Source organism: Meriones unguiculatus, chromosome 9 (assembly GCF_030254825.1).
Source record: "Meriones unguiculatus strain TT.TT164.6M chromosome 9, Bangor_MerUng_6.1, whole genome shotgun sequence".
Taxonomy (NCBI): domain Eukaryota; kingdom Metazoa; phylum Chordata; class Mammalia; order Rodentia; family Muridae; genus Meriones; species Meriones unguiculatus.
Window position 1 is genome coordinate 3,747,945 of NC_083357.1, and position 12,422 is coordinate 3,760,366.

Genomic DNA, 12,422 nt, shown 5'->3' on the forward strand with positions numbered 1-12,422 from the left:
AGGGCAGGGTAGCCAAGACCTCTAATACCTCCCCAGGGACTCCAGCATCAGGATAGACGGGGGAGGAAGTGCTAAGGGGCCCTGAGCCCAGGACAGTCTGTTCCTAGCTGTGGCCAGAGGCTGAGGGAACAGCCAGCAGGCCTGACTCCCTAGAGGCAAGCCCACCGCAGCCATCACCCTCCTCCATCTCAGCCTCTCCTCTACCTGCCTGGGGATCAGGCTCAAGCACTCTGGCCAGCCAGTAACTCTTTAGATGCCCAACCCCGGTGCTTCCAGGCCGTAGGGAATGGGGGTCAGGACACCTGGACAACAGTGGGGCCTGGCTGCTCATCTTACAGTGGCTTTAGCTCAGGAGACCCAAGTCTGGCCCAAAAAAAACCTGATGATAATTTGAGATTCCACCCCAGTTGTAGGCATCAGGGCTCTCCAGCCTCAGTTTATCCACCTGCCCCATTGGCCTATTTCCCCTACTTTGGCTTCCCCTAGGACTACTGAAGGACATTTGAGACTAGAAAGCCCAAATTACTGCCAGAGCTTGGGAGGGAGGTGACAACTTTCGGATGGACTCCTGCTTCTGCCACGAAGCCGAGTGGGTGACATCAGGAAAGACTGTCCTTTTTGGGCACCCTAGCTTTTTTCTAGAGCTGGGCTGGCTTCTCACATCCCTCCAAGATCCCTTCTTTGGTGGCTGCTGCCTCTCCTAGGTCCCTTAGTGGCTGCTGCCTCTGGACATGAGCATTAAGTCCAACCGGAAATCCTTCCTGTCCAGGAGAATTATTGGTTTCCACAGCTTCGGGAAGTGTCGAAATCCTGCCTGTGTTTGCTTTGGGTTTGTTTTCTTTCCATGAAGCACAAAGAGCAATCGCGAGCGGGCAAGCACACACACACTCATGCACACATATACTCACATGTATGCACACACACATGGGTGCACACACATGGGGCTTGGGGAAAACAGGTAGGGAGGAGGCTGGGCTCCTAGTGAGCAGATAGCACAGGGGTCCTGGGTTCAAGGCTCGCTCCCCTTCCCACTCCCTCAGATAGCCGTGAGCCAAGTGTTTCTGGTTAAGCTGCAGACAGTGAGACCAAAAGGTCGCCTCCCCTGGGTCTGTCCTGCTGCCAAGCAGCTGTTGGAACTCATGTTCACTGGCCTCTTATCTACATAGTGTGCCGAAGGAGCGACGCCTCAGAGGGATGGGTGATGGAGAGGCAGGGCTGGCAGAGAAGGCAGACATTGTGTGTGCTCCCCTTGGCCCCCCTCTAGCTACTAGTTGAGGTCCCAGCAGTTAGCAGGTGACCAGCTGTGGCGTTTCACACACAAGGGTCATTCAGTCCTTTGTTCACGCTGCTCTGTGGGCCCCTTCCGCTCACCTGCTTGGCCAGACTGACACTGATCGCAGCCTGCCTGACCTCTGCACGCCAGAGGATGAGTGGGAATTCTCTTTACTCTGAAGAAAAAGGCTTGGTGGCTTCCAGGGTTCACCCTACAACCCAAATCAGACAAGGGTCTTGCTTCTGGAGTTAGTTGCCTCTGTTCTTCTGGTCCTGTTGCCTCGTCCTCTATGGTTTTCTCAGTCCCATCTGGAGGCCGTGGTCTGGAGGCAGGACCTTGCCCACACAAGTGCACTTCGACCAGTTTAACTTCAGTGATCTGGATATTAAAACTCAGAACTGTTTTCAGTTTTCCTTCCCAGTCCCTCACCACCAGACAGCATTGGTCTTAGATGGTGAGTCGGCGGTGCCAGCCAGGGACCGGATGCCCCGGCAGTGGGGCTGGAGGCCCCTCCTCCCTAGCCCCTCCCTGACAGTACCAGTAGTGCCCCTCCCCTCCCCAGGGCCATAGGGGACTCCTCAAACCAAGTGGTGCTGAGGTGCACAGTGTGCCCAGGAAGTCTTTAAGAATCCAAGAACGTGTTCAGACCGATTTCTTAGCATTGCTGCCTCTTGGGGCAGCTAGTGAGCAGTGAGGCTGAAGGAAGTACTGGTCCTTGGCCAAGAGGCTTCATGGACAAATTGCCTTCCAGGGTGTTGCTTTACCCCCACAGATGCCAACCTGTGACAGCCCTATCCAGTCCTTGCTCCCCTGGAGCCTTCCGTTTGCTTGCACGTGATAGTCGGTTTCTCAGACCCCAGTCCTGGGCTCACGTTCAAGCACGTGAAGCCACACCGGAGCCCAGGGCTGCAGACGGAGGCCGAGTTACTCCTATATATGGTCACTGGGGAGTGAGCCCATCTGAGCTAACGTGACCTAATCTGCTGACAATCTCACCCAGTTGGGGCCGCGCTCGGGGAGAGCCCTCATGCTGGAAGGAGTGTTCACCTGGGGCCGAAGGGGCTGGGAGGAGGCAGGTCGACGGTGGAGGCAGGACAAAGCCAACATGACCAGCCTCGGAACTAGATGCCACCCAAGTCCTCCCGAGCCCTGCTTTGTCCCACATCCGTGAAAATGCCCAGCTCCGCCCATGCTCCTTGTAAACAAACTCGCAAGCCTTCTTCTTTTCCAAAGTCTTTTTAATACAGCACGGAAAGGCTATACTGTCATAGGCAAGCTGTATATAGAGTCTCCAGGAATAAGGCACACAACGGAATGCCACCCCGAGGCCGGCCTTCAGGAAAGCCAGGAGCCCTCTCCACGTACCCTCCAGGCGGGGCTCACGGGTTCTGTTTGTCTTTTTAGCTGAATGCACACACATGAACAGACACAGACATGGACAGAGTCACCACACAGAGGTGCCGGGGTCGGTGCAGGGAAGTTAGCTGTGAGAGCGAACCACGATCCTCATTGCCACCTCCCAGGAGGCTGCGACACCCCTTACTTCAGTATTAGTTGTTGCACTGGCTACAATGTAATGAGGTTGGATTAGACTTTTGTTTAGAGTAGATTCAAGTCCATTAGATGCTAGAGGGCATTGAGGGCTCAGGTGGACAGATCCAAGTTCAAAGAGCATGGAGCTGTGAGGCAGGGCTCCAGCAAGGAGGAAGCCTGCCTCCTGTTTTCTTGTACCTTCTTGGGTCTTGCTGGCAAGGAGAGTAGACCGGCAGATGAGAAGACCTGTTCATCCAAACTCTTCCCTTGTTCATTCCCCACCCTCCCCTAAAAAACTAATAAAACCATAATAACAAGATAATAACAGGAAGATACAGGAGAAAGGATTGATTGCAATGCCACCTGTCAACCTCAGAAAGAGGCACAAAGGGTCGCTATTCCCTTTTTATCATGCTGTCCACTGATAACTCCCCTTAAAAATGCATAACTTCCAAAATACACAACTGCATAAATACAGGACAAGAGCATAGTAATAAGTCTAAACACTTGAATAATATACTGGTTGCTTAATACTGATATTTTCACCCAAGGAAAACAAAACAGAAAAACAACATAGCTTAAAGAATTGCAAAGATTTTTTTCCTCGTTAGAATTATGTACCAACTTCATATAATAATTCTATGTAGATAATATTTCCTTCTTAATGTAGTTCAGTTGCATACTTTTTACAGACCAAGGCATAGAAAAAAATAACAAGAAAAAAGGAAAAGTTCTCACCATAAATATCTTCTTATAGCTCAACTAGACTTGCAAAATATGTCTAGAAATCTGTGTGCTATGGATTGCACTCTCAAAAGTACTGACGTTTCAAAAAATGCCTTTTGTTGTTTTCAATTTCAATAGTATAAAGCAATCCTATTTTTCTTTTCTTTTCTTTTTTTTAAAAAGACCCTCAAATATATACAAACAAAAATCACTATGAAGAATTTTGGGGGGGAGAGGCTACCAAGTTCTGTATCGTAAGAAAAACTGGTAACCACGCAGAAATTTTAACATCTATGAATTTTTTCCCAAAATACACACATAGCATTTTTTTTTTAAAGAATTCTGTGTCAAGTATAACTCAAAATAAATACAAAGTCACAAGTAGAGCTCTTGAATACTTCTTACGGGGTAAACACCGTTCTCTCTCAGCTAGATCGCTGGGTCTTCTTACTGCAAGCGATTGTCCCTGTTGAATATACTGAAACCACACACTTTCCTGTCCCCTGGGCTCCCAGACCCTCTGAGCATTAATTCTTCCAGCACCAGCCTAGATAGTGGTATATTTTGCTAGCCTCAGAAAGATCACAGGTTCAGCCAAAGCATTACAAGGCAGGACCAGGGAGGGGCTGCCTGAGGTGAGGACCTGGCTGTGCATATCAGTACAGTAACCAAAACAGTCTCTTTAGGTTGACAGCTCACCATCTACTGGCCCCGGATTTCCAAAGACTGTCGCTGAGCTCTTTGCATCTCTGACTCAGTTTACCTGTTCCCAACTTGTCCTCATTTGGGACACAGGCTCACTGGTCCACTGCTGTGAACATTCTCTTTAGAGGCCCAGTGGGATGACTGAGGGAAAAAGCCCCTTCCTAGAAACAGGAAGCTTGGGATGGGGCAATCCTAGTACAGCAGCGAGACTGGGGAGTCCGTGATGCTGGTGCTCACAGCCTGCGGCCCGGCACGCCACCGTTCACAGGCAGCAGGATGGCAGCTAGTAGTCGGGACTGGCACAGATATACCTTTGTTAAATGCTCAGAGGGTATGTCCTCCCCAAATCCACCCTGCAGCTAGCTGGCTGCAGACACCCATCTCTTCCACTTACTCCCTGGACCCTTGGTTAACACTTCACCATGACTCCTCAGTCATACAAAACATTTTCATTCGAAAACAAAGGGCAACTGGGCACCATGTGTAAACACTGAATTTCAGGCCTATTTCATGGTCTGACTTTTTTTTTTTTTTTTTTTTTCTCCATAGAGGCATAATATTGGGATAAAGTCAAGCAACTCGGTCTTGGCAGCTGGTGCAGGGGAGAAAGACAAGAGAAGTGTGGCTTGTCACAGGGTGGGGATTGCACCACTGACCCTGGCCAGGATAATGGTGCCCCCCGGGGCCATGTGACATGCCAGGAAATCTCTTTGCTTCCTCAAGAAGTAGGAAATAATTATTCTGTTTCCAAAGGAGAGGTTCTGTGGCTCATTTTAGGCTTGCCCAGTGTGAGGGGCAGAGAAGACCTTGGAAAGGAGAGGGGGAGATCATCTTTCACCTTCTGGGGGGGGGGAATGGGAAAGTCAAGCAGGGAGGGCTGTCGGAGAGGCCCTGACCTCACTCAGCCTGACTTCCTCTGCGCCTCTCAGAAACGGGTGTGGAGGGCAGGCACCTGGATGGCCACCGGACACCTAGAGGCATACACCCTCCTCCCCCGTGATACCCCGTGTTCCGGAGGCAGTCAGCTTTCTTTTAGAACACCAGAGATCACTGGGGCCTCTTGGCTTTCTGGTTTTGTCATTTCACTAATGGGGACACTGAAGCTGAAGACGAAATGTTCTTTATGGCCCGGGTACCATAAAGTGGCTCCAGAATGCCAGGGCCTGCATCCTTCATGCCAGAACAGGTTTTTGTGGAGTGGCATCCCTGACATGGATAAGAGGCTAAGGGTGAAGAGAGGGCATCTGACAGAACCCAACCCTACAGGACAGTCTCAGGGAGGCCATGGGAGGTGGTAGTGCCTGATGTCCCGGAACACTGTTCACTGTTCAGTGTGTCTCGTTCCCTTCCTCACCCCACGCCCCACTCCTGCCTGCCTGTCCCATCGACAGCGGGAAGCTGTTTTTAGCTGCTAGGTGCAATGCAGTGATGTCAGGGGCTGGTCAGATTTGGGAGTCTGTGGACATAGAGGACCACTCCTCAGCAGCTGCTAGACCAAGTGACTGCCTACCGTGGCTTCGGACTGGGAATGAAACAGGACTTCGCTAGAGTGGTTTTTCAGAGGAGGCAAGCTGCACAGTTCTGGGTGAGATAGTGCCTGGCTGGCCCTGGAGGGATGACTTCCACAGGCCTCAGGATTCACAGTTCACCTAGTGTACTTGTGGCAGAGGCAAGGCTACTCAGCCCCAAAGATACTCAGGAAGAGAGCCTGCTGCAGGGACACCAAGGCCTCTGCTGGCCTCTGTCCCCCTACAGAGCCCAGGCCTAGGGGGAAGAGTCCCGGAGCCTCCTGTCTCTGCACCTGTCAGGTACACATGAGACAAGGACATGAGCCTCCCCTTCGTAAGCCCGCAAGCCTGCGAAGTCTCCTCAGGTATCAGGGACATTCATCCCTTGGGGCAGCACAGGGAGGTGGCAGCTGGGGGGTGCTGCAGTGGTGGCCAAGGTCACTGCACACGGCGACAGTAGTAGCCCAGGACCTTGCATTTTTCACAGAGGTGCTGTGGGTGCTCCTTGCTCTGGTCAGACACGTCCAGGCCGTCAGGCTTCTCCAGGGGTCTCTGCAGTGGGGGAGGAGGGAGAAAACCTGCAGTTACTGAGGTAGCTCAGCCAGTACTTTGGGACCCTACCTTTTGCCTGTTTACAGACGTTTTTGTCCAAGAGGCTCAGGTAAAATTCTGGGCTGGCTAGAGCCAAGGCAGCGGTCTTAGACCCAGAACCATGGGCAAATATGTTGCTCAACTGCCACCCTGAATGAAGCTCAGAGAGCTCCCAAATCTAGCCCAGGGTCAATGCAGGACAGGGGCACAACGACATCTGTCAGATGAAGAAACAGAGTCTCAGGCAAGGGAAACCACTCATATCTGTTCCTGTCACTCCAGTGGCCTTGTGAGTCCATTATCCTGGACATAGCTGCAACATTTCAACCCAAGGGGCAACAGGGCTCTTTGTTGCATAAGTCTGGGGTCTGGGGTCAACCTCAGCTTAGATCTTGGCCCAGTGCCTGCCCATTTATTGAGTGACTACATGAACAGAGCCTCATTGTTTTCTAACAGGGAAACTGAGGCCTAGAGAAAGAAGGTGACTCACCTGGCCTATTGTCCACATCCTCCCTGTCATGTCATGTCATCCATGCTGTCACAATGCTCATTTGCAGAGTTTGGAAGGATCCCAAGGGATGCTGGCTGTTGGTGACCTGGGCAACATTAGGCACACACGTGCCCCTCCCTCTAAAGAGTTTCATGTAGTAAGTGTGTGTGTTCACATGTGTGCATGTGTGCCACAGCATGACTGCGGAGGACAGAGGACAACTTGTAGGCACCACCATGTGGGTCATAGGGATTGAACAAATCATCAATCTTGGTGGCAAGGCCCTTCCCCCTGAGGCATCTCACCAGCCCTCAAGCTTTTCTTGTACTTTTGATGGCTTGGGTTTCCCTGCCTGCTCTCCCTCCCTGACCTACCCACAAAGCCCAGCAAAGACCTACAAACATTACAGGCTCACAAGGAGTGACTCTGAAGTGGACAGAATTTCAGTTGGCCACAAAGACTGTTCTCCCTCCAACCCCAGAATGATACCCTGTCTGTAGAAGGGTCCTCTGCACAGACTTGGGGGCTCGGAGAAAGCTTGTCAGGACCAGCTGGGAACCATTTGCCAAGAAGAGGGGAGCAGAAACTATAGGCTGACATGGGGTTTGGGGCAAAGACCCTTGGATGCCAGCGACATGCTCAGGCAGAGTAGTAGCCTGCTTTTCTACCTGGTCCAGGCCCTAGCCCTGCAGCTCAGGGCTAGCTCTAGAGCTCATGTATTCTCCTACCTGTCCCAGACCCCTGGCTTTCTGTTCCCAGGGCACCATCCTTCTTTGAGGATGCTCCCACCCTGTGATCCTGAGAACTCACTAGCACTTTCTCTGCTCACCCTTCCAGTAACTGCTGTCCTGGGATTCATACCAGAGGCTGACAGCGCTCCCAGAGGTAAGGAGCAGAGCCAATGAGGAGCGCTGAGAGGCTTGAAGAGTATTCTGGAAAACTGCTCTGCCCACACCTCTGCAGTGTATCCACAGCCCATGGTCTCATAAGTCAGAGAGCTTCGAACGACACCTCTGCCACCCTTTGGCTGATGGCTGCCACCTCAGCTTGCCTTTCTGCAGCTTGGGTTAGGGGTTAGTGACAGGTGCTGTCGTGGCTCAGCTGTGTGCACGTGTGTATGTGTGTGTATGAGTATTATGTTGCATGTGCATGCGTGCGTGTGTACATGTGTGTCAGTTCGAGAGAATGCCTATATGTACAAGTATGTGTATGTTGTGTATGAGTGTGTATGTTGTGTGTGTGTGTGTGTGTGTGTGTGTGTACTAGAGAGTAAATGACTGTCTTAAAGAATTCTGTAACCACAGAGCTCCACAAAGTCTTTATATCTGTGTGGACAATCAATAAGTCATTTGGACTCTCTTTGTGTGATTTTTCTCCTCAAAGAAAAAAAAAGACCCTAATAGAAAACCTGTTTTGTGGGGTTGTTGTGAAGAGAGTGGCAGAATGGCACCTTGTTCATGGGGAACCTTTTATGTGTTGGCCAGTATTGATATTGAATATTATCAGTAATGTTTTGAAAGGGTGGGACCATTAGCTGAATCCTTGGGAAATGCTCTTGTCCTCGCCAGCCCTAGCCCTAGGTTCCTTTAAACTACTTTTTCTTCTTGGCCTTGGTCAGAATGGGTTCTGGCTGGCTGCTAAGCCTTGCTCAGCCTGTAGCCTCAGGCTGCCAGTGGGCAGCTTGGGGGAGCTGTCAGGATGACTCCCCTCTGTGGAAGGAAACACTCAGCAGCTGGGACTGATCTGTGAGCCCCTCCCCACCCCCAGCAGGGAGGCAAAGCCCATTAGTATTTTCTTCTCTTCTTGGGGAGGTGGGGTGGGTTGTGGGGGTGGGGGGGAGACACAGTTGGAGCCTGACAGGAAACAGATGTAGTGGGGGTAGGGCTTCTCAGAGGGGTGGGGTGGCCTGGGTCAGCCCTGGGGGAGGGGCAAGAACCCTTCTCCATGGGGCCTGGGTACACGGGCTCCACTGCCTCACTGGGAGAGCAAGGGGACCATACTCCCAAATCTTAAGCCAGAGAGAGAAGCACAAGAGCCCAGGAACACAGAACTTGGCTGGTGTGTAAAGGTGGGGTAAGGGTCGGGGGTTCAAATCCTATTGCCTTTTCATACCTCAATTTCCCCAGTGCATACCATAGGTGCTCAACAAATATTGGCTGGATGATGGTGAGTGGGAAGAGTGGAGCCTCCAGCTCTTCAAAGCTCCTTCTAGACTGGACTTCCCTGTGTAGAAGCAGGCTAGCAGGTGAGCAGGCTACACTAGGCTATGCTGGTAGGATGTGGGGAGGGGGAAGGCAGGGAAAGCCATCAATGACCAAGGGATGGGATGGCAAGACAGAAGGGACCCGGTAAGTAGCCTGCCTTGCCAGACACTGGGTCACACAGGAACACTGCTGATGTCGGGTTGCCTGCCCTGAGTGTGTGAGCTGCCTCTGCCTCTGCCTCTGTCTAGGTAATAAGACAGTCAGGTGAGTTCTCCCCAGACCTCTAGCCTAGACCCTGGGAACCCAGACACCTGGAGGCCTTGTAGGAACCGGGCTGTCCTAACTCCCTATCCCAGTTAGCCCCTTTCTGCCTACCCCACCAACACGCCTCTGCTTCAGGCTCCATGTCATAGAAGTCAGTTAAGGCTCACCACAGGGCAAGAATCACCTTCCAGGGGGCTGGGAGAATGCCCTGCGCCCCCCAGCTCCCCGCCCCACGGGCCGCCCAACTTCATCCATGGCTCAGTCCCACACCTAGCTCCTCTCCCCCCCCCCCCGCTCTAGCTCCTCCCCCCCCTCACCCACCTGCTTGTGCGGGTACACGTTGATGTGGCACTTGATGCACTCCTGCCCCATGTTGGCCCAGGAGTTCCCGCTCATCCATTTCCTCTTGCACTTTGGACACTTGTACTCGCCAAAGCAGCGCTTCTTGCCTTGGTAAGGCGTCAGACCCTCACCTTTGGGGCGTGCCTGGAGAGACAGGAAGTAAAAGGGAAATGGGACCTCCACCTTCAGCTCTCAAAGCCTGCAGCCTGCCCCCCCCCCCGTGTGCTAGCCTTTTTGTCACCACTCTAGAAAGCACGAAGGTTGCCTTCAAAGCACACATGGAAATCCCGCTGTGGGAGCTCCACAGTCACCCCAAGACAGAGACAGTGGGATGCAAGGCCTCTGAGGAGATGCCAAAGGGGCAGCTGGATGGGCACAGGTGCTTTGTCCACAAGAACAGTGCCCAGTGGACAGTATCGCCTCAGCTCCCCCCTCTCCCAACCGTGGGCTTCCCTACCTTGAAGCAGCCATGTTCTAGGCTGGTCTTGAACTCAGATCTCCTGCCTCAGCTCCCAGGGTGTTGGGAAGACAAAAACACACCCTCTGTCCAGTCCCTGTGGCATCTCTGTCCGTGTCACCCCACACTGACAAACACATTCAATCCATCCGTCTGTCTAGGCCTCCTGTCATGTCTTGCTGCTTTCTTTTGAAACACATTTATCACAAAGATAATCTTTCTTTTAAAGTAATTTATTTATTTTTATTTTATGTGCATTGGTCTTTGGTCTGCATATATGGCATGTCTGTGTGAGAATTCTGTGTGAGAATGTCGGATCCCCTGGAACTGGAGTTACAGACAATTGTAAGCTGTCATATGGGTGCTGGGAAATGAACCTGGGTCCTCTAGAAGAGCAGCCACTGCTCTTAACTACTGAGCCATCTCCCCAGCCCTGACAACGATAATCTTGAACATCTAAAGCTCCGGCCCTGTCTCCCTAGTACAGGACTTACAGCCATGCACCCGCCGTGCCTGCTTTATGGTGGGAATCAAACCCAGGGCCTCGTGCATGCTGGTCAAGCACTCTACCGGCGGAGCCACCCCTCCAACCCAGTTAGCTTGGTGTTTCTCTCACATCACATCGATACCAGTAGCTACTGCATCGCCCTTCGCAGTTGCATGGTGGCAGAGTTCACGAAAGCTCGTTGCCTCCGCCACGGGTGCGTGTGTCAGCTTACACGCCCGCGAGCGTATTTGTAAATTTTCAGAAGGGAAACTTGTGGGGCCAAGGTCATGTGCGCTATTTTTTTGTACCAACACCTCTGGCTGCTGCCTCCACTCCCACAACGCTTCGCCAGCTTCATATTCTCGGGAGCAGAGTTTTAGCTAATGCTCCCCTTTGCGTGCAGCTGCGCTTTCCACACATTTGCTTTCCTCGGTTGTAGTGTCTGTGCTCAGCTGATAGAGTCCCAGAAATAAACAACTCGTGAGCTTTAAACTGTGCACAACTCTGAGAAAAAAGATGAGTGTGCTCTTCGCGGGCCTGGACATCAGCGGTCTCATTGCCCCGTGAATCCGGGCTAGCCATGCTGCCTGCCCACCCTCTCTTGCTGCCAAGTACTAGCCACTGTATGCCAATGCCTAGGCAGAGAGCACTCCAGGCTGCTTCTCAACCGGGGCTGTCATAAATAAAGCTGCTGTGAGCCTACAGAGGCCAGTTCTGAAAAGCTGGGCTTGTTGTCACAGGACTTAAAACTGAGAGGCCACCCATAGCTGTGGGCCCACGCTGGCCTTGGATGTTCACTGGCTGAGGCCGCGGAGTGCCGACCGTTAGAGCCGGCGTTCACTCTCCAAGCCACCTCTGCTTGCCACGGCTCCACACGCCTCAGCTGCTTGGCTCTTGTAGGCTTTGAGTGTGAGGGGCCTGACCCGTACACACAATCGTTAACTACGGTACCCAGCCTGGCAGTGTCTGGATTGTCTGGCAACGAGGAGGAGAGGAAGAATCTTGAGACCCACATTAGAGTTGGCACATCAGAACCTTGTTCATGGGGTGGAGAGGGGGCAGAGTGGTGTGTGTGATGTGTGTGTGTGGTGTGTGAATGTGTGTATGTGTGTGTGTGGTATGTGTGTGTGTGGTGTGTGAGTGTGTGTGTGTGTGTGTGTGTGTGTGGTATGTGTGTGTGGTGTGTGAGTGTGTGTATGTGTGTGTGTGGTGTGTGTGTGGTATGTGTGTGTGGTGTGTGAATGTGTGTGTGTGTTTGTGTGTGGTATGTGTGTGTGTGGTGTGTGTTTGTGTGTAGTGTGTGTGTGTGTGGTGTGTGAATGTGTGTGTGTGTGTACTTGTATCTGTACACATGGATGTGGAGGCTAGAGGTCAAACACAAGTGTCTTCCTCAATTACTGTCCACTTTTTGTTTTGTTTTAGTTTCAGTTTTTGCTTTTTCGGGACAGGGTTTCTCTGTGTAGCCCTGGCTGTCCTGGACTCCCTCTGTAGACCAGGATGTTCTCAAACTCACAGAAATCCTCCTGCCTCTGCCTCCCACCACCATGCCTGGCTTTTTTTTTTTTTTTTTTTTTTTTTTAATAAGAAAGTTTCTCCCCGAACCTGGAGCTGACAGTTTGGCTGGGACGGCTGTCCAGCAAGCTCCACGGTTCTGTCTCCACCTTCCCTGTGCTGGTCTTACAGACAGGTGCCAACATCCAGCTTTTTATATTGGTATCAGACATTAAACTCAGGCTGTATTGAGCCATCTCTCCAGCCCAGAACCTGCATTTTGACAATATTCACCAGGTCCAGGAAGCTTGGCCTTGGTCCAGGGAGTTGCCACCGTAACTCCCTGAATGA

The 12,422-nt window shown here is 51.9% G+C and overlaps 1 protein-coding gene across 1 annotated transcript in view; it reads right to left on the reverse strand.

Moving 5' to 3' along the window:
• Nucleotides 1-2,490: 2,490 nt before the first annotated feature.
• The window catches only part of Zcchc24 (zinc finger CCHC-type containing 24), a 52,122-nt gene continuing 42,190 nt past the window's right edge, over nt 2,491-12,422 (reverse strand). The window contains exons 3-4 of the mRNA XM_021663176.2: nt 9,616-9,780; nt 2,491-6,297 (exon numbers count right to left, since the gene is read on the reverse strand). Coding sequence (XP_021518851.1) covers nt 6,184-6,297; nt 9,616-9,780 — 279 coding nt within the window. The 3' untranslated portion in view covers nt 2,491-6,183. The remainder of the gene's footprint in view (nt 6,298-9,615; nt 9,781-12,422) is intronic.